General features: G+C 40.6%; 2 protein-coding genes across 3 annotated transcripts; one reads left to right on the top strand and one right to left on the bottom strand.

The window, feature by feature from the left end:
* The first annotated feature begins 285 nt into the window (after positions 1–285).
* bud31 (BUD31 homolog) lies at positions 286–4,222 on the top strand. The gene is made up of 4 exons (XM_041777805.1): positions 286–548; positions 892–1,014; positions 2,914–3,080; positions 3,764–4,222. The coding sequence occupies exons 1-4, from the start codon at positions 455–457 to the stop codon at positions 3,812–3,814; spliced, it is 435 nt and encodes a 144-aa protein (XP_041633739.1). The 5' UTR covers positions 286–454; the 3' UTR covers positions 3,815–4,222.
* Positions 4,223–10,586: 6,364 nt separating this feature from the next.
* smcr8a (Smith-Magenis syndrome chromosome region, candidate 8a) lies at positions 10,587–18,651 on the bottom strand. 2 transcript variants are annotated; one of them, XM_041816796.1, is made up of 4 exons: positions 17,338–18,651; positions 15,623–16,252; positions 14,492–15,538; positions 10,587–11,786 (listed from the first exon to the last, which is right to left on the bottom strand). In XM_041816796.1, the coding sequence occupies exons 1-4, from the start codon at positions 17,937–17,939 to the stop codon at positions 11,327–11,329; spliced, it is 2,739 nt and encodes a 912-aa protein (XP_041672730.1). In that variant the 5' UTR covers positions 17,940–18,651; the 3' UTR covers positions 10,587–11,326. The 2 variants fall into 2 exon arrangements, with proteins under 2 accessions (XP_041672730.1, XP_041672729.1); XM_041816795.1 differs by having other exon boundaries at positions 14,492–16,252.
* Between the last annotated feature and the right edge of the window lie 1,075 nt (positions 18,652–19,726).

Genomic DNA, 19,726 nt, shown 5'->3' with positions numbered 1-19,726 from the left:
ATCTGATACTGACAGCCTTTATATAAAAAGAGTTTTATAAAGTCAAATTAGTAAAATTATTTTATTAATTTTGAGGCAGATTGCCGATGTGCTAGAGTGATGCAATAAGACAGAACCTACTGAAAGAGTTTTATTTTGATATGACATCACCAAACATCTTTATACTGAGATAAATAGAGGTCAGATTTAAAGTTTGGACAGTTTCAGTCTAAACTGACATTTATAAAGTTGTTAAAACCGAAATGATTAAGTATGTTTATTTTGGGTGTTGACGTCATCTGGAGCCAAGAAGAGCAGATGGACCATCGTTGGTGACGTCAAACTCTCGCGCCTCAAACGGATAGAATACATCGTCAGGAAAGCAGCTGTTGTTTTAGTTTAATTTTTCGTAGTTAATATCCATATTTTTCTCGAGTATTTAAGTTTTTAAGTATTTATATATTGTAGGTTGAAGATGCCTAAAGTGAAGCGCAGCAGGAAGCCTCCTCCAGACGGCTGGGAGCTCATCGAGCCGACGTTAGACGAGCTGGATCAGAAAATGAGAGAAGGTTAGACACAAAACAGATTTTATTTTATTATTTCGTTGTTTTTGTTGATATTGAGCTAAACCATTGAAACTGGAGAAATAAAGATAACTATACAATAGCAAGAACACGAAGCAATACTGTAGCACTGTGTATATTTTCTGTCTTTCTTGTATTAATCCTTAATCTGTGTTGGCTTTTCTTTGTTTTCCACTTATTTCTAGTGTTTTTATTTGTTTTTGTGTGGACGTACTGGTATTTTTTGATTGTTTCTGTGTGCTTTTCCTGATTTAAGTGTATCTTTGTTGACTTATGTGTGCTCTCTTGCCTGAATTTACTGCATTTTGTTGATTTCTGTGTTTTTCAGCTGAGACAGAGCCTCATGAAGGAAAGAGGAAGGTTGAGTCTCTCTGGCCGATTTTCAGACTTCATCATCAGAGGAGTCGATACATTTTTGATCTGTTCTACAAGAGAAAAGCCATCAGCAGAGGTACACACTTTTTATTCTTTTTAGGTGATTCAAAACTGTTGTTTGCATTGCCTATAGAAAGTATTCATCCCCTTGGATGTTTCACTCTTTTATTGATTTTATAAATCAGTCAATATCATTTGGTTTGTTTTTTAAACAATAAAAAACTAAAAGATACTTAATGTAGAAGTGAAAGAAAGATTTCAACAAAGGGATATAGATTAAATAAAGATAAGTCATGTAATAAGTGACTGGAGAAATATTTACCCCCTTTAAGTCCTTTTTTAGCAGCAGCACCTTCGGCTGCAACCCCAGCACTGAGTCTGTATGGACAGTTTTCAATCAAGCTTGCATATCTGGACACTGCAATTTCATTTTACCCCATTAAGCAAAACTGCTCAAGATCTATCAGGCATGGACAGCCCTTTTAAGTCCAGCCACAAATTCCCTATTTGATTGAGGTCTGGGCTTTGACTCGGCCACTCCAGAACATTTCCCTTGTTGTTTTTAAACCATTTTTGTGTAGCTTTTACTGTAAGGTGCAGGTCATTGTCTTCCTGTATTATAAATCTTCTGCCAAGTCATAGTTCCCTCTAGAAGCATTCCAGGGCAAGCTGCTGAAAAGCATCCCCACAGCATGATGCTGCCACCACCGTGCTTCACAGTGGGGATGGTGTGTTTGTGGTGATGTCAGTGTTTGGCGTCAGAAAGCACCATTTTGGTCTCACCAGAGCAAAGAACTTTCTTCCACTTGACCATGGAGTCTCCCACATGTCTTTTGCTGAACTCTAGTCCAGGTTTTAACATGAGTTTTTTTTTTTTTTCTCTTTTGGCCACTCTCCCATAAAGCTTTGACTGGTGACAAACCCAGTAAACAGTTGTTGTCTGCAAAATCTCTCCTATCTCAGCTGCTGAAGCTTGGAACTCCTTCAGAGTAGTCATCGGTGTCTTGGTGGCCACTCTCACTAGTCTCCTTCTTGCACGCTCACTCAGTTTGTGAGGACGGCCTAATCTGGGCAGATTTACATGTGCCACATTACTTCATTAGTTGCTGATGAACTCTAAGGGATGTATTGGCCTTGAAATTTTCTTTTATCCATCCCCTGATTAGCACTTTGCAATCACCTTTCCCCATATTGTTCTTTTGTTTTCATGATGTAATGGTAAATGGACTTGAACTTCTATAGCGCCTTTCTAGTCGTCTAACTTTTTTATACTGCAGGTTGCAGCTACCCATTCATACCCTTTCACACCATTTACTCCACATTCACACACAGTGATGGCAGTGATTGTTATGGATTATCTCTGAGTATTATCAGTATACACTAATCCCATTCATATGTATCCATAATTGGGGTTAAGCGTCTTGCCCAAGCACACATCGACATGCGACTGCAGGAGCTGGAGATCGAACACACAATCTTCTGATTACAAGATGACCAACTCTTCTTGAAGAATGGGCAAACAAATGAAAGTCTAACTTCTAGGGATGCATGATATTGGGTTTTTTTTCCCCGATATCTGATATTTCAACATGTAGACATTCATTCTAGCTGATACTGATGTTTAAATACGCACCAAGGGGAGCAGGTGACCAAGTGGTTAAAGGTGCTCCCCATGTACGCGGCCGGCACAGGTTCGAATCCAGCCTGAGGCCCTTTACCGCATGCCTCTCCCCCACTCTTGACCCTGTTTCCGACTCTCTCCACTGTCCTCCTCTATCTAATAAAGGCACAAAAATGCCCAAAATAAAAATCTTAAATATGCACCAAAAACTTAAGTCCTTAAAAGACACTTTAACAAAATTAAAGTGACAAAAAATCATAAAATAGTAATTACCTTCATAAAGCTTTAACTTAATTATGTCATCTTTCATGTGTGTTTTCTGTATGTTTTCTGTATGTTTGTGTTTTCTCACAGAGCTGTATGAGTACTGTATAAAGGAGGGATATGCAGATAAAAACCTGATAGCAAAGTGGAAGAAGCAGGGCTACGAGAACCTCTGCTGCCTGCGCTGTATTCAAACACGAGACACAAACTTTGGAACGAACTGCATCTGCAGAGTCCCCAAGAGCAAGCTGGAAGTCGTAAGTCTGAAACACTGATTCTGAAAATACATCTTTAAAACAATAATAATAAAAATGAGTCAATAAACTCGTTCTGAGATGGTATTCAGTGTACTGAAAGCTGATGTTACACTTTCTAAATATACTTTATGAAAAAAGAAGTAAGTGTCTTCATGCATGTCTTTAACATAAATCTGTCTCAGTGGAATGCAGTGAATTTCTGCAGCATTGCTGTAACGAATGTCTGCCATAATTATGGCTGAAGACATTCATATTGACTCTGTAATGGTGTGATGTTAGAGTCCCTGTCTGGTGTGTTAATTCACATCACTTTAAAGACTTGTAGAAACTCCAGAAACCACAGTTTCACAAAAACAGTCAAACATGCACACACAGTTGACCTTTTTGTTTTTTTTAGGTTGTATAACTTTTCTTTAGTCTTAGCAGTAAAACTCTGAAGATTGATCCTCATGATAGACTGGATGTCTTTATTCTATGGTGATTTATTATGACTTGTTGACATTATCATGTTGGTTTAGTATGATTAGAAGGGGGAAAAGATAAATATTAATTTACAAATTTCTCAGCTGGAAGATTCCCTGTGACTTCTCTATTATTTAGATAAAAGGACCTGTCAAACCTGCAAACTTCCATGAAGATTATTGCACACATAGCTTCATTACCCCTGCTGTTTTTGTCTGCAGGGTCGGATCATTGAATGCACTCACTGCGGCTGCAGAGGATGCTCTGGTTAACTCCTGCTCAGCTCTACCTTTCACATCCGTCTTCTCTAAAAACATCCCAGCTGCTCTGTCTTACTTCAGTCATCACAGACAAACAAGCTGAAAAGAAAACAGATTGATCTTGATCCTCCTCATCGTCAGCTGATCTTCCCCGGAGCTTGGACAGTAGTTAACGTTAACCACAGCAAGATTTACAGAGAGGGGCCATTTTTTTTATTTCTTATCATTGTTTAAATTTTGTTTTCTATTGTGTTAATGTAGACTAGCCTCTGATCAGCAGGCCTTTATTAAACTTGCCTCATTTTAAATTCTGATGTCTTCATATTCAAAGGGCTGTGAGAAACGTGACTTCTGTTTAACATTTGAGCTTGTTCATTGTTTTTCTTGTAGTTTGATTTTGAATAAAACATTTGTGATCTATGTCTTGTCTCACTTTTTGTATAGTTTGATTACAATGTTTTATCTTTTTTAAACCCTATGAAGAAAAATCCACTTCTTAGTAATTTTGCATGTTTATTTAGGTATCTGGGCTATCTACGGACCCACAAAATATTAAATAAGTTAAAGTACCCAAACATTTCTTTAAATATTCCCCAAACATTTGGATGAAACTTCAGCATAAAACTGAAACTATCCAATAAAAATTTCCCCTCAAAATTCCATGTTAATTCCTGAAAAATATTGAGCAAATTTCACCTAAAGTGTATTAAAATTATAAATAAATTCCCTAAACTCCCAGAAAAATTCCTTGAATTTTTCATAAAAATCTTGAAAAATTCAAGACACCCCAATCCCATTTCCCAAATCCCCAAAGTTTAGAATGACTCCAAAAGGTAAAAATATATCCCCAAATTTCCATGAAAATACTTAAAATCTTATTATCAAAATTTCCCAAATGTCAGGAAATGTTAGTGAACATTCTTGTACATATTTTTAAAGTATCCCATTGAAAGGACCCCAAAATTTCAAAATATTACCCAAATGTAATGGTGAAATTTCATCATCAAGCCAAAACATTCAAATAAAAATGTCCCCAAAAATTCCATGTTAATTCCTGAAAGAGTTAAAGCAAAATTCAGTTTATTACTACTGATTTTGAAATCTCCCCTTGTGGGACCAATAAAGGAATATCTTATTGGTTTCTTATCAATTTCCCCCAAATACATTCCCTAAACTTTCAGAAAAATTCCCTGAAATGTCCATGAAAATTTTTGAAAACTTGAAAGGACACCACAATCCAATTTCCCAAATTTCCATGAAATGCCTAAAATTTTCCAAATTCCCTCACGCATTTTATGAATGCCAGCGAAAGTGCCTAAAAGAAATTCAAAGAAAAATTTCCCAAAAACTTTGACTTTCTAAAAGATAAAAATAATCCATAAAAATTCCATGAATATACTTATAAAACTTTCAATCAAAATTTCCCAACTGTAAAAAAATCCATTAAATTTCTGTGAACATTCTTGAGCACATTTTTGAAATATCCCATTGAAAGAACCCTCTAAATGTTGCAGTGAAACTTCGTCATAAAGCTGAAACATTACAATAAGTTTTCTTCCCAAAAAATTCCATGAAAATCCCTGATACATTTAAGCAAACTGACCCAAAATTTACAAATACATTCCCCAAGTTCCCTGAAAACTTCTGTGAAATTCTTGTAAACTTCAGAGAACAACCCCTCCATCCAATTCCCCCAATTTTACAAAAAATCTTTAAATTTCCATGAAAACACCTAAAATTTTCCAAATAAATTTCCCTAAGTATTTCCTAAATTCCAGCGAAAGTGCCAAAAAAAAAAATTCAAAGCAAAATTTCCCAAATTGAAACTCAGAGATACAAACATACCCTCCAAATTTTCATGAAAATACTTGAAAATTTCCAAACAAATTTCCTGAAATTTACATGAAAATTTCATCGCAAATTCTCCAAACAAATCATGCAAATTACTTCAACCTCACTGGCTGTTGAGACAATTGTTTAAAAAAGTCTAATAGCAGGAATTTTTACTGTGCCGAAGAAGAACCAAAATGGTGATTTCCTCACATGTGCATACAGGGTCTTAGGAGGCTACAGTGTTATTATGGTTTATTAGAAAAAAAATTAAGTAAAACTAGGTGCTTTAATTTCATTCTCTCGTTGTTCTTCAGTTACTCTGTGTCTGAAAATGGCTGATGGCTGATTAAAGGATTTTACAGAGAAGCATTTATTATTCATGACACTGTATACACTAACACAAATGTCACTGCTGAAACATACACTCCCTCTCATACTCACACTTGAGTCTGTACTGATGTTTAAAGCTGAGCTACATGTAGCATCGCTCTGTCTGCTCCAGTTTCTTAAACCTGAATCCAGCATTAACCCCATGCTAGAAATTAGAGTGATTAATGATTAAATATGATCAACATAACCAAACAGACTCAGGACATTCACAACGTGCTTTATTCAAATCAACAAGGCCGTCGTACAGAGCACAGCGCCCCCTCTTGGTGATGTACAAAAGGCAGAAATGATATGGCAACACAACAATACTGTGGCCGTGTTAGCACGCTGTGTGACAGTACACTAGCACAACGTGTTAGCTCGATGTGTGACCAAATGTTAGCACAAATGCACACTGTGACATGTTAGCTCTGTTTTATGGCTTTTCAGACTACATTCATCTTTTTGCGTTGGGGAAAATTTAGAAAAGTTTCTGTAACATCAAAAAAACTTTCTTCAAGCAGTAAAAAATATAAACAAGCTCGTGGAAAAAACACAATAGGCACAATGTTTTACCTTTCACAATAAAAGTCTGACCATGCAGTCACGTTACCATCCGCGATAGAAAATAAAAGCTCAACCACTGAAACTATGTCAGTGTTGGAAATGTCAGATCGAAAATACTTCAACACTCTCAGTGTCATCGACAGAACATAAAATCAAAGATTTCCAAATCTGTTTATCTACGAAAAAGGATCATAATCAAAGTTTAGCATCAAAGTAATAAATACAGACAATTGGATTTTGTTAACCAAACACATTCAGAAAGAATGCTGAGGAATAAATAAATTAAAGGCAACATTTCAAATTAAGAGAACAGTTTAGAGTTTTACTTTGATGGCACAGGAAGTACATTTTTTTCCAATAGTAAAATCTCTACAAACACAACACAGCCTTAGCCTGGCCACACATGAGATGATTTTAAGCCCGATTTTAGGCCTGATTGGCCCTCCCCTCCCTCCTTAGAGTGAAGTGATCAGATTTGAGGCTAGTCATGACTTATTTGTACGAGTCAGCCCAAAGCCCCGTCCACACAGAGACTAAATCAGGAGCACACGCAGAAGTATTTTGTCATATCTGTGTTTCATCCACATGGAAACCGGCGTTTTGGGAGGCTGTAAATGCCACTTTTTAACTGGGTCCCAGAGTGGAAAAATCTGTATACACCTACTGTTTCGTCTCCGTGTGGACGGCCAACCACATCTTTCCTGAAACGATTACGTCATACAAAGCATAGCCCACTTACGTCGCATGTGTGGGTCAAACCAAAACAACAATGGCGGATTACAGGGCTGTGTTCGTGCTGCTGAAGCTACTGAGCTTATTTTGGCTTTTACAGCAAAATCTGATGTTTGTTTACCACCACCATGAACAACAAATGGTCATGGAAAACAGCTGCTTCATACGCATGCTCCGTAATCTTCTTCTCTCTTTTTGGTGCATTTCCATGGCAGCGTTACAGCGCCTCTTACTACAACGTTTTCAGTGGTTCCATGCTTACGTGGACATTTCCTGAAACGATCCCGTTTACAGAAAATGTTTTTAAAATGAAACGGAAATATATCATTTTCGTCTTCTTGTGGACAAGGCCCAAATTAGTCAAGGAACACCTAAGATCAAGCTAAAACCTAAAGGCACACCTTATCTATACAAAATAGCCTTTTTAAAATGTGTTACAGTAGCTTAATTTGTTGTATACTCTTGTTATAATGTAGTTGTACTATTTCCCACAACACACAAAGACTTGCCTCGCCTTGCCACATCATTTTAGAACCACTGGTCCAAATAATCCTCAAGTCTGAGGTGTTGATATGATTATTTCACTCCCCCAGACTGAGTCAGAGCCTCCTTGATGATGAATCAAAACTATCAAATGTGTTTTATTTATGATTTGAGGCCTGGCAGCCTACGATGGAATACCTCCAAAGGTGTAGCTGACAAGGTGGCGTCACCAACCTGATGATGCATATCTTTGCAGCCAGGGCTGGACTGGGAAGAAAATTTGGCCCTGGCATTTTTGGCTTAAACAGACTCCTCGCAACTGGCTGAAAGTGGCGTAAATGTAGGCGCCATTTCTTAGTCAGCATTAGACAGCGGTCTTGCTAACAATACCAAAGAGAAGTCATCACAAAGGAATTTAATCGGTGCCTTTGGCCATCAGTCAGCATCCATGCTTCACAAGGGTACAGTAAGACCTGGAGGGCCAAGGACCGAAAGACTCTGACGTTCAAGATACCAGGAGTGGATCAGTGGATTACGCTGCAAGGGAAGGTGAACTGCGCCACAGCTTCCATGTGCTCACTGTTCATTGATGCAGATTCGATGGCATCATCCAAGGCATCCCTCTTTGTTTTTTTGCCCAGGAGACATGCATTCTCCACACTTACACCAGCAAGTTAGAAGCCCCCGCAAGGATCTACAGTCCCTGCAAGGATCCCAGCATCATCAGCAAAGTCCAGATATGGGCATCACCAAATGACACTTCACATATACCCCTATACCCGCCCCGTTTCCCAGTCCATACAGGTACTGAAGAGCGTGGGGGCTAAAACGCAACCCCGCCTCGTCCAAGAATCAACTCAGAAGAAGTCAGAGTTGGAGCCACCACATTTCACAGGACTCTTTGTACCAGGATATAGGGCAGACATCAGCAGGATGAGCCAATGTAATATCCCGCACAGCTCCAGAATCCCCCAGGGGGCTAATTTTTTTCGCTAGGTCGTCATAATGCTAAAAATCGTCTGAAACTGTCCTCATGTCTGCGGCCTCCCATGATGTTGAAATCAGTTCAGATTTAAAAATCATCTAGTGTGTGGCCAGCATAAGCGACACAACCTCAGCAACATCTCACCAAACAGTCTATCATCCACATCAAAGATTTAAAAAACACTGACCAACTCTGACACGAGACATTCTCATGCTAACACAACACTCATACAGCAGTAACACACACAGATGTGACACAATAGTCATATTGAACACATCAGGGTTAAATAGCTTAGAATGCATCTCTTTGCAGTGAGTTCCACCCTTAAAACACTCTCAGTACTTCATATGTGACTGAATTTGGCCCAACATGGAGTGATTGTTAGTTTTCAGGACATGCAACACCAACAAAAGTGGACGTTAAATCACACAACAAAGACACTTTCTCATGCAACACAACCTGAAGCAGCCTCTGGGAATGTTTGAACAATCAGGTCTGTTAAAATCAAACGCTGAGTCTATTTGGAAACACGTACAGTGCTTTTAGGAAGTATTCAGACCTCATTCGCTTTTTTCTGTTTTTTATGTTGCAGTCTGATGCTACAGTTGTTTAAATTCTTTTTAATTCTCATTAATCTACGCTCAGTACCCCATAATGACAAAGTGAAAACAGAATTTGAGAGGTTTTTACAAATTTATGAAAATCCTTCTTTCCAAATCCTCTCAAGCTTAGTCAGGTTGAATGGGGACTGTCAGTGGACAGCCATTTTCAGGTCTCTCCAGAGATGTTCGATAGGGTTCAAGTCCGGGCTCTAGCTGGGCCCCTCTAGGACATTCACAGAGCTGCTAAGCCACTCCTGTGTTATCTTGGCTGTGTGCTTGGGGTCACTGAACCTTCAGCCAAGACTGTGGATCAGGTCTTCTTCAAGGACATGTCTGTACTTCAGCCCATTCAGCTTTCCATCAACCCTGACCAATCTCCAAGACCATGCTACTAAAAAACACCCCACAGCATGATGCTGCCACCACCATGCTTCACTGTTAGAATGGTATTGGATGGTTCGTCCAGACATCATGTTTAGAACTGAGGCCAAACATTTCAATCTTGGTTTCATCAGACCAGATTATCATGTTCTGACTGCCTGAGAGTCCTTCAGGTGTTTTTTTGCAAATTCAATTGTGTTTTGCACTGAGGAGAGACTTCCATCTAGCTACTCTGCAGGAAGTCCTGCTCAGTGGAGGGCTGCAGTCATGGTCGTCCTTCCTTCACTTTGTCCCATCTCCACATCGGATCTCTGGAGCTAACTCAGTGACCATCAGGTTCTTTGTCATCTCTATTACTAAGGCACTTCTCCTTCCATTGCTCAGTTTGGCTGGGTGACCAGGTACTGGTTGTACCAAACCTCTTCCACTGGAGAATTATGGAGGCCTCTGTGCTCATGGGAACCTTCAGTGCAGCAGAATTTTTTTATAGTCTCTCACAGGTCTTGCAACAGTCCTGCCTCTAAACTCTGCAGGCAGTTCCTTTGACCTCATGGCTTGGGTTTTGCTCTAGTATGCAGCTGTGAGGCCTTATATAGAGAGGAGTGTGCCTTTCCAATTCATGTCCAGTCAATATAATATACCACAGGTGGACTCCAGTCAAGGGGTAGAAACATCTCAGCAAAGATCAAGAGAAATGGGAGGAACCTGAGCTTCATTTCAAGTGTTTTTGCAAATGGTATGTCAATGGGATACTTCAGTTTTTTGTTTTTATTACATTTGCAAAAACTTCTAAAATTCTTTGTCATTATGGAGTACTAAGTGTAGATTAATGAGAATAAAAGTGATTTTTTTCAACTGTAGCATCAGGCTGCAACATAACAATATTGTTGAAAAACTGAAGGGGGTCTGAATACTTTTTTGAAAGCACCGTATGTTACTGCAGGAATGAACAACAACAAAATACTGAAAGTGCGAGCAAGTTAAGAAGAACAGGAGATAACTCACATATGTTTGGCCTTTAGAAGTTTAAAGAGGGAAATGTCATTAAAAAATCAGCTGTAACAGAAAATCAGTCTGATGAGGTTTCACTAAATCTCTGTTCTAACTGGCAGAAAATGTCAGCATATATGAAAAACAAAACTAAAAATTATATTAAAAAACTGCTCAGTGATTTCAATCGATTATCTGACAGCACTTTGAAACAGACAGACGGCCATGTTGGATTGAGCTTTAGAAGATGAAGTGTGTTTCGAGGAGGCAGAGCCTGTCCATAAACAGGTCATATTTATCCATAAATGAGAAAAACACACAAGTAACTCCAAGGACAAAAAGGCTCCCCTGTTTGTCTCTTATATGTGTGTTTGTGAGTGTCGACACATGTAATCCACTGACATTCACAGCTCACTCCGACTCATTTTTCCTCCCATCAAGGGAAAAACAAGACTGGAGAAGAAGACAGAAAGGCAGAGATTTAAAAGAAAGAAAAAAGTTCAGATTTAACCTAAAATGACCTTTTAACTTCATTATCGCCACACTTTGCTCTTTAAATGTTCAAAGATGTCTAAATGTGTGTCAGATTTTGTATAAAACGCTGGTGGTGTATTTAAAACTAAAGCAGGCTGCTGCTGCGCTGCCCCCAGTGGCAGGCTGTAGGTACTGCTGCGTGATGAGCTTGCTGAGGTAGAGCAGTATCTCGCTGTCCTCCTCGCCCAGCCCCAGCTGATCCTGCAGGAAGCAGCGGCGGCGGGCCTCCACCTCCTCAGGCGTCTCTGTGGAGCTGACGGGAAGGTGGAGGTGGTGGGTGAAGGTAAACAGGAAGGCCTTGGCTGCGAGGCGACAGAGCGTGCTCTGTAAGTGAAGGAAGTAGGTGGAGCCCCGGCGGATGTAGGTGCGATGGGTGGCTATGTTGGCAAGGAGTTGGCCACTGTATGGCGGGCAGCGTAAAGTCTTCTGGTCAGCGTCGAGGATGGAGATGTAGCGGCTGTAGCGAGATAGTGAATTCAGCATGCTGGAACCCAACGGAGATACCACTCTGTCAAAACACAAAATTGTACTTTAGTCTAGAGCAGTTTGACATTCAACAACAGAGGAATGCAAAAAAGTTTCTACCTCCATTTTAGATGTATTTTTTTATGCATTTATCAGAAAGGAGAAAGTGGATGGAGTTGGAAACGAGGATTAGAGAGTGAGGGAGGACATGTGGGAAAGAAGCCACAGGCCAGACCTGAACCCTGGCAGCCTTTGCAAATCAGGCGCAACCTAACCGCTAGACCATCTGCACCCCTGTGCCTGCATTTTAAATAAACCTTTCCCTTTTTGATACCAAGTGTGTTTGTTACATGCTGCTCTTGATTCTTAAACTATTTTAAGTCATTTTTTAAATTCAGAATTCAAGCTATGCTAATTGCAAAGCCAAATTCCAAAATGCTTGGGATGTTCACTGGCCAACATGCAGACCAGACCCATGGAACATGTATGGTGATAATGTAAAACACAAACTACTACAATGTAAACACCACACTACTGAGCAACTCAAGAAGTTCGTCAAGCAAGAATGGAAAAAACATACTTTCAATACTTCAATAATTAGTGTCCTCGGTCCCCTGGGTGCTTACAGCAATGGTTCTCAAACTGGGGTCCGCGAGCCAGAGCTTGGGGGTCCGCAAAATAGTTTAAAATAAGTTATTAAAGTAATGCCATGGCATTAAAAAGCAAATAAATACACATAGGGACTACAGCACCATAAAACAACCATACTACACCAATGACTCCCACATAAGTCAACTTTGGACCAATAAAAACTCAGATATGATTGTGAGATATGATGGAAATCTATCACTCGTCATGCATCGGTCACTTTGCTCAGGAAGCATTTGGTAGGCAGGTCCAGCTAGCAACAACGGATAAACATTTAAGTGTGTCCACGTCATCAAGTGATGAAACCAGCTGAGCAAATATGACTACAGCTATCTCGATTTTGGTGTTATTGAGAACAGTGACGGAAGGCCAAAATAAGATGTGTGTCTTCATGTGACATGTCAGTACATGACTTTTGCCATTTTTGAAAAGAAAACAACTCACTGCTGTTCTTTGTTTTTCTTTTAACAAAGAAATGTCATCAAGTTCTGATAAAACTGGCACTTTAGCACCAGCCTCTTGTTGCTACTTGCTTACATCACGACTCCGCCGCACCCGAAAGTACTGCCCCTCATCGCTGATCGGCCCTGTCACTTTCTAACCGGGCCGAAACAGTTAAGACAGGAGCTTTGCAAGATGGATTCACCAGTGAGAAACACAGAAATGGGTGTATCCATCTGCTTTGCAAGGTTAGGTGGATGCTACAGCGAGGGAGAAGTGAATGGCAAAGTTTAGAGATTGTGGAGGCTCCAGCGACTTTTAAATCTGGCGTGTGGAAGCACTTTGGTTTCCAGGTGTCAAGAAATGAGAAGGAGAAAAGGTGATGGACAAAAAACCAATATGCAGACACTGCCGGACTGTGGTGACACACTCAACTGGAAATACGGGTAACATTAGTGAAAAACTTGACAAATCATCACCCTGAAAAGATTTGCAAAGATGCAAGGAGCAAATCCAGGCCAAAAGACTCTTAAGGAAGCGTTCACAAACCCACTTGTCCACAGCAGCATGAGGACTCAACAGGATCACAAAGTGCCGTCGAATAAACCTGCAAAGACCTACAGCTGTTGTCAGTGGTGGACTCAGAAGGTTTTACGAGGTTAGTAAACACTGGCGCCAAAGTACAGGTGTAGATTTTTAGGCCTAGTGCACAACTATGGCAATTCATCTTCAAATAAAAATGTACCTTGGGCTTGTTATCAAGGTACTATCATACCATGAGATTTTGATACCATTATATCCCTAGGAAACAATCTTACCAGCAGACCTCCAGCAGGAATATTTATTATTTAGCTGCTAGTTGTGTTTGCTGGCAATAATGCCCATGTATGGTGAGAAAGGTTATGGCGCAGTTTGTTGGTATATGAAGTGTGGAAACAAAACAGTAGGTACGACTTAAACATCCATGTGTAAGACTCAAAGGAAACTCCCCTGAGATTTGACTCAGTCTATCCTGACTTCACTCGTACAGTGTGAGCACTCAGATCTTGCATTACCATTAGACCTAATAGTTTGAGCACACCAATCCAGCGTGATGGTTGTGCATCATAAAAGATTCAGACCCCATGACTAGGAATCACACAGTGTATACCAGCTTTACATGGTAGAAGGTAAGGAGAGGTTCAGAGATTAAGGAAATCCTCAGTCTGATATGTACGGTTTCACTAAGGACTTCTTCTCACATTTAATTTCTCAATAAATTCAAACATTTAACCTTGAAGGAGTACAAAATGTTAAATGTGAACGCACTCTCCCTTAGTCATTCAAGAAAATGGAAAATTAAAATAAAAATTGTAAAACTAAGGAGATTCAAGAGGTCAGTGTGTGGTAAGAGAGAAGGCAGATGAATAAAAATTGAAGTTCAAGGACATGTCGAGGTTTAACAGCTGAATGCGAGTGAATCACTGAGGACTGAGTCAGAGAAGCTGAGTAACAGCAGAGTGAACTGCGAAACAAACTCTGAAGGACTAAACCTTCATTAAAATCTCCACACTGGTGCAGACTCAGTTTGAGTAAATTTACGCTAGCAGCATCTTTTATATCATCACTGCACTGAAGTTTCTGTTAAATGCTAAAAATAAAAATGTAAAGGTTAAATACCTTTGCAGTCCGATGAGTTTCCACCTCTGCAGGTCTGTCAGGGTGAAGGGTACGGACAGCCATGACTGAACCCTCTCTCCACATTTTCCAGGACCGGGGACAAACAGGGCCAGAGCTGAGACCAGTCTACGGACTCTTCCTTCATCTGTCCCGAGCACAACCAGAGTCCTGCCGCTCAGCAGACACCACAAAGCCTGCATAGCAAACGGGTACTGTCGCACAAACCTCAAGGCCCCCTGACCCGCCTTCTTCCTTTGACGCAGGGTCACTACACCCCCGTACCCAAGTGGGGAGGGAGCACGCTCAGACCCCGTGGAAGCACTCATAGTACAGTCCGACCCCTCCTCCACTGAGGTTCGGGAAACTGAATCGCCATAAGCCCCGACAGGAAGCTCTAGTCCAGCTGCAGGACTTCCTGAGCCTGGGGATCCAACTGAATACTGGTCCTGGAGTGGAAGGAGGGCCTGAGGTTCCTGTTTGACCACTAGGGTTTCGCAAGACTCAGGGGATGAGCTTTGGTGAAGATGAGGCATCGCCTCAAGGGTGGAATTCTCATAAAGGAAGCCATCCTGGGACAAACAGCATGCTGTTTCTATAGGAACCAACAAGTCTGAGTCCATGTCACACGTCCCATCAGGTCCAACCTCAGACTCATTCTCTCTGCCAACCATTAACTCAGACTCAACCTCCAGCAGAGACTCTGGGGTCTGGTCTCCTCCACTGTCTCCCTCGTCCTCCCCTGCAGTTGTCTCCATGTCCTCACTGCTGCTCTCTCTCTCCTGATCAGGATCAGGATCGAGGTTATGTTCAGGGTCAGGGTCAGAATCAGGAGTGCCTGAAGTCATACAATCCAGATCCTGTTTCCTGTCTGCCTGACTTGTCTCTGCTGTCCTGCTGCTAAAGCTTTCCTTGGTCTCCTCTGAGCTCTCCTGAGTCTCTGCAGTCTGGTCTGAGGGGGACGAATCAGCAGCTCTGAGCTCGCTCTGTTTAGTCTGGACCATCTCAGAGGCCAGGTCTGAAGGGTCTGCAGTATCTGAAGGATCTGGTCTAAGAATAACAGGAAGCTGATTAAGCTTTATACAGTTTTCTACATGATGGTTCACAGCACAGACCGGTCTAAGGGCTCCATACTCATTCTCATCATCCACTCCCAGGTCCTCTTCAAACAGGAAGTTGGTAACTTGCTGTTTCCTGCGTAGTACCCTGTCTAGGTGGCGTGTGTGCAGGTAACATAGATCACCCCTGAAACTCCTCTCGGTGTCCTTCAGGAGTCCCACCGTGGCCTCGTAGAAAACATCATCACACAGCTCCTGCAGGGTCTTCAGGCGTTTGTCAAAACACTTTGCAGACTTGGCTTTAATCAGCTGTGGTGTGTAGGACGGCCGTCGTCTCACTGCGTCATCATCCTCTTTTTCACCTCTGACATCATTACCCTGACCTCGCTCCTCCTCCCCCATTCCCCCTCTCTCCCCCATGTCTGCATGAGTGAAGGGGGAGGCGAGTTTGGCGTATTTCTCTAAGAGCTGTTCACACTCACTCAGACATTCATTTAGACACATTTGACAGGTGACGGCGTGGGGATCTCTGCGAGGACGCATATGGTACGAGCTAATCTGTCTCAGCAGGTCTCGATGTTCATAGATGCTCTTTTCCACGTTTGCCAGCTCATTGGCTTTCTCTACAGCATGAGCCGAGTACATGGTCTGAGGGCCAGCCTCCCTCTGCTGACCTTCCTCCTTCTGCAGCACTGAATGAGTGTACCTGTGGGAAGAAAAAACAAGGAAGTGACAACCAGTTTGAACACATAAATACAGTATAATGAAAGGTGCATGGTTAGGGTTAGTAGAAATGTACGGTTTTGGTTAGAGTTAATGAAAAGGTTGGATTAGCACTAGAAAAAACGCTGGCTTTAACTTTAGCTTGGTAAAAAATTGGGGATTTTAATTAGTAAAAATATTAGGTTAAGGTTTGGGTTAGTAAAAATATTGGGCTTTGGTTTGGTTTGGTAAAAGTGTTAGGCAAGGGTTTGCAAAAATGTTGGGCTGAGGTTTGGTTTAGTAAAAATTTTATGTTAGGGTTAGAAATGTTAGGTTAAGGTTTGGGTTGGTAAAACTGTTAGGTTAAGGTTAGTAAAAATGTTTGGTTAGGGTTCAGTTTGGTAAAACTGTTAGGTGAGGGTTAATACAAATGTTGGGCTAAGGTTTGGTTTGGAAAGTTGTTAGGTAAGGGTTAATAAAAATGGCCAGGGTTTGGTTTGGTAGGTTGTTATGTTAGGGTTAGTAAAAATGTTGGGTTATGGTTATTGAAAATGTTGGATCTGGGTTAGGGTTAGGGAATATGTTGGGTTTGGGTTGAGGTTAGGTCAAATTGTTGGGAATATGTTTTAATTAGTAAAAATATTAGCTTTAGGTTTGGTAAGGTAAAAATGTTGGGTTATGGTTTAATTTTTAAAATTGTTAGGTTAGGGTTAGGTAAGGATTACTGAATGTTGGGTTTGGATTAACAAAAATGTTTGGTTTAGGATAGGTTTAGTAGAAATTCTGGGTTAAGGTAAGAGTAGAATGCTGGGTAATGGTAAGTGAACATGTTTGGCTTGGCTTAATGTAAGTGAAAATGTTGGGTTTAGATTAGGGAAAAAGGTTATGGTTATGGTTATGTAAAAAGGTTGGGTTTGGGTCAAGGTTAGTGAAAATGTTGGATTTGGGTTAAGGTCAGGTGAAATGTTGGGGTTGGGTTTGGGTTGAGGATAGTTTAAAATGTTGGATTAAGGTTTTGGTTAATGAAAATGTTGGGTTTAGGCTAGGGTTAATTAAGTTTAGTTTAGTTTAAATGTTTTCAGGTCTTACTCCAGGTCCCTCAGCTTCCTCTGCAGCTCTTTGGCGAAGGCTCTCCGGTTCCCAGCCTTTAGACACTCAGACGCCTGCGAGAATCGAAGCGATAGCTCCTGAAACTGCAGCATGATCTTCCTCTCATCAGCTGACACATACGCCATACAGAACGGCCGCACGAAGCCCCTCGCCTCCAGGTCGTAAAGAGTGAGGTGGTGCACATATGCAAACGCCCCTTCCTTCGAGTCACCCAGCACCACCCGTGAGTCCTCCACGAAGCTGAGCCTCGGGTAACCGCTGCCGGGTGGATGCCCCACGAAGGACGCCTGATAGTCCACAGACATGATCCTTAGGGAGAAGTAGTTCAGGTCAAAGGAGCCGCAGACTTTAGGGTCATCGGGGATGGTGAGGAGTGGCTGCGGGCCCACCTGCTCAGAGAACTCAGAGATCAGGATGAAGTCTTTGGTGAATTTAGCATATGATGTTTTAGCCCATGGGTTAACATCGGCCGGAGGATGGAGAGGGACTGAGAACTCCTCCGGGACCGCCCAGGGGTCAGGGTTAGTGTGTCCATACTCATCGTCTTTAGTGAACGCTACCAAGTCAGGAGAGCCAATCATAGTGAGCCAGGCATGAGCACAACTACACAACTACAGAACACAACAATACATTGTCTTTAGTGATTGCCACCAGGTCAGGGGAGCCAGTCACTGAGCTCTTAATGAGCCAGTCACTGAGCAACACATTACTATACTACACTTCACCAACCCACACACAGTGCAGCTCAGTTAGTGCTGATGTAGCTGTGAGCGTTCAGCAGCTTCATTCAGACCGATCATCCGCCTGCTCAGAGAGGTTAAAGAGCAGACACACTGAGGATCCATGAAAAGATCAAACATGATTCAATGAGTCACACTGGCCATCATGCTGCTGTGTCTGTTAGTGAGGTCAAACAGATGTGACAGGATCCATTAAAACCCTTCATATCATTTAAATTGGATTTAAAATCATTTTAAAAGCAGTCTAGGAGTCTCAGTGCTTGTGCAAGAGAGACCTGACCGAGCATCAGTTTGTTAAAGTGAGAAAAAAAGACGAGCAGCTCCTCCGACAGAAACACAAATCGGTGTTTGTGTTAACACAGCGATCATTCTGCGCAGACTCAGATCATGCTGTAGAGACAAACAGCATCGTGTCTCCTCCTCTTCATCATGAAACGGTCCTCTTCATCTCCACGGTGTTTAACGCTCCGGTACACACCGATATTTAAGCAGAAATAGCATTAACCGCTAACACAGCTCCGTTACATCTACACATCCATACACGGCCGCCATGTTTACCCAGCTGTAGTCCTGTCAGGTGACCAAGGCCCCGCCCACATCCGGACAACATCAGCTTACAAAAGATAAAAGAAAAGGTTTTCAGTACATGTCAGTATTTAATCTATACATTGAAAACACAAATAGATGAATGTGACAATAATGTTTTATCCCGTTTTATTTTTATACTTTTGTGTAAGTTTAATGTTAGTCAAACATTATGTTTTATTCTACTTTATGTTGACTTGATAGATTTATATATATTTCAACTACCAAATTAAAATGTTAATTTAAAAAAAAAACATACTAAATGATAAAAGTGACAATGAATAACCTGTATTTTATCTTTTAATGTACAAAGCAGCTTTATTTCTTAATAATGCTGCTGAAATGTTATATCTTCCAAAATACCACTCTGAAAACGCAAATAGCCATAACCAAAACTTTTTGATAAACATATTTATATATATTTTAGAAAATTATTTTTACAAAGTCCAATACAATATTACATAGTCTGAAATGCCTTTAAAAAGTCTGAAACTAATTTAATGCGTCCAATTTAATATAACATAGTCTGAAACACAGAACTTTTTAAAAATATCAGTCTTTTAGAAAATAGGAAAGTCTGAAACACTTTTTCAAAAGCTGAAAAAAGTCAGATACAAAAGTACAAAGTCTGAAACACTGTCATGACAAAAGTTTTAGATTTAGATACGTTTTATTTGTAAAATTTTTGTTAAAGTGTTTCAGAGTTTGTGATTTTGTATTAGACTCTGTAAATATGTGCCAGGTTTTCTTAGTGTTTCGGACTACAGTTTTTTCATTGTACACTTTTGTAAATCTGTTATGTAAAATGGTAATTTGTTTTGTCAATTGTAAAAGTGTTAGTTGATGTACATTTTCTTCAAGTTTTGTAAAAGTGTTACAGACTTTCTATTGCTCTTCCAGGCCCTCATGATTATGTAATGCAATAATTTTAAAATCAAATAACGCCAAAATGTAAAACCGTGTAAAAAAGACGACCATTTTCTCAATAGTTTGACTATTTTGGTTCCATATGTTATCTTAAGTGTAAATTCGTGTTGGATTTC

This window comes from Cheilinus undulatus, linkage group 21 (assembly GCF_018320785.1).
Source record: "Cheilinus undulatus linkage group 21, ASM1832078v1, whole genome shotgun sequence".
Lineage (NCBI taxonomy): Eukaryota > Metazoa > Chordata > Actinopteri > Labriformes > Labridae > Cheilinus > Cheilinus undulatus.
The sequence above is the reverse complement of the archived record's forward strand: the minus strand, read 5'-3'. Positions and strand labels throughout refer to the sequence as shown.

What these genes read in the sequence shown, in the direction of transcription:
- bud31 (XM_041777805.1), top strand. Translation starts at nt 455, where the DNA reads ATGCCTAAAGTGAAGCGCAGCAGGAAGCCTCCTCCAGACGGCTGGGAG. An exon ending in GGATCAGAAAATGAGAGAAG is followed by an intron (nt 549 to 891) that starts GTTAGACACAAA and finishes TGTGTTTTTCAG; the next exon opens with CTGAGACAGAGCCTCATGAA. An exon ending in CCAAGAGCAAGCTGGAAGTC is followed by an intron (nt 3,081 to 3,763) that starts GTAAGTCTGAAA and finishes TTTTGTCTGCAG; the next exon opens with GGTCGGATCATTGAATGCAC.
- smcr8a (XM_041816795.1), bottom strand. Translation starts at nt 17,939, where the DNA reads ATGATTGGCTCTCCTGACTTGGTAGCGTTCACTAAAGACGATGAGTAT. An exon ending in AGGAAGCTGAGGGACCTGGA is followed by an intron (nt 16,253 to 17,337) that starts GTAAGACCTGAA and finishes TTCTTCCCACAG; the next exon opens with GTACACTCATTCAGTGCTGC. An exon ending in AAACTCATCGGACTGCAAAG is followed by an intron (nt 11,787 to 14,491) that starts GTATTTAACCTT and finishes GTGTTTTGACAG; the next exon opens with AGTGGTATCTCCGTTGGGTT.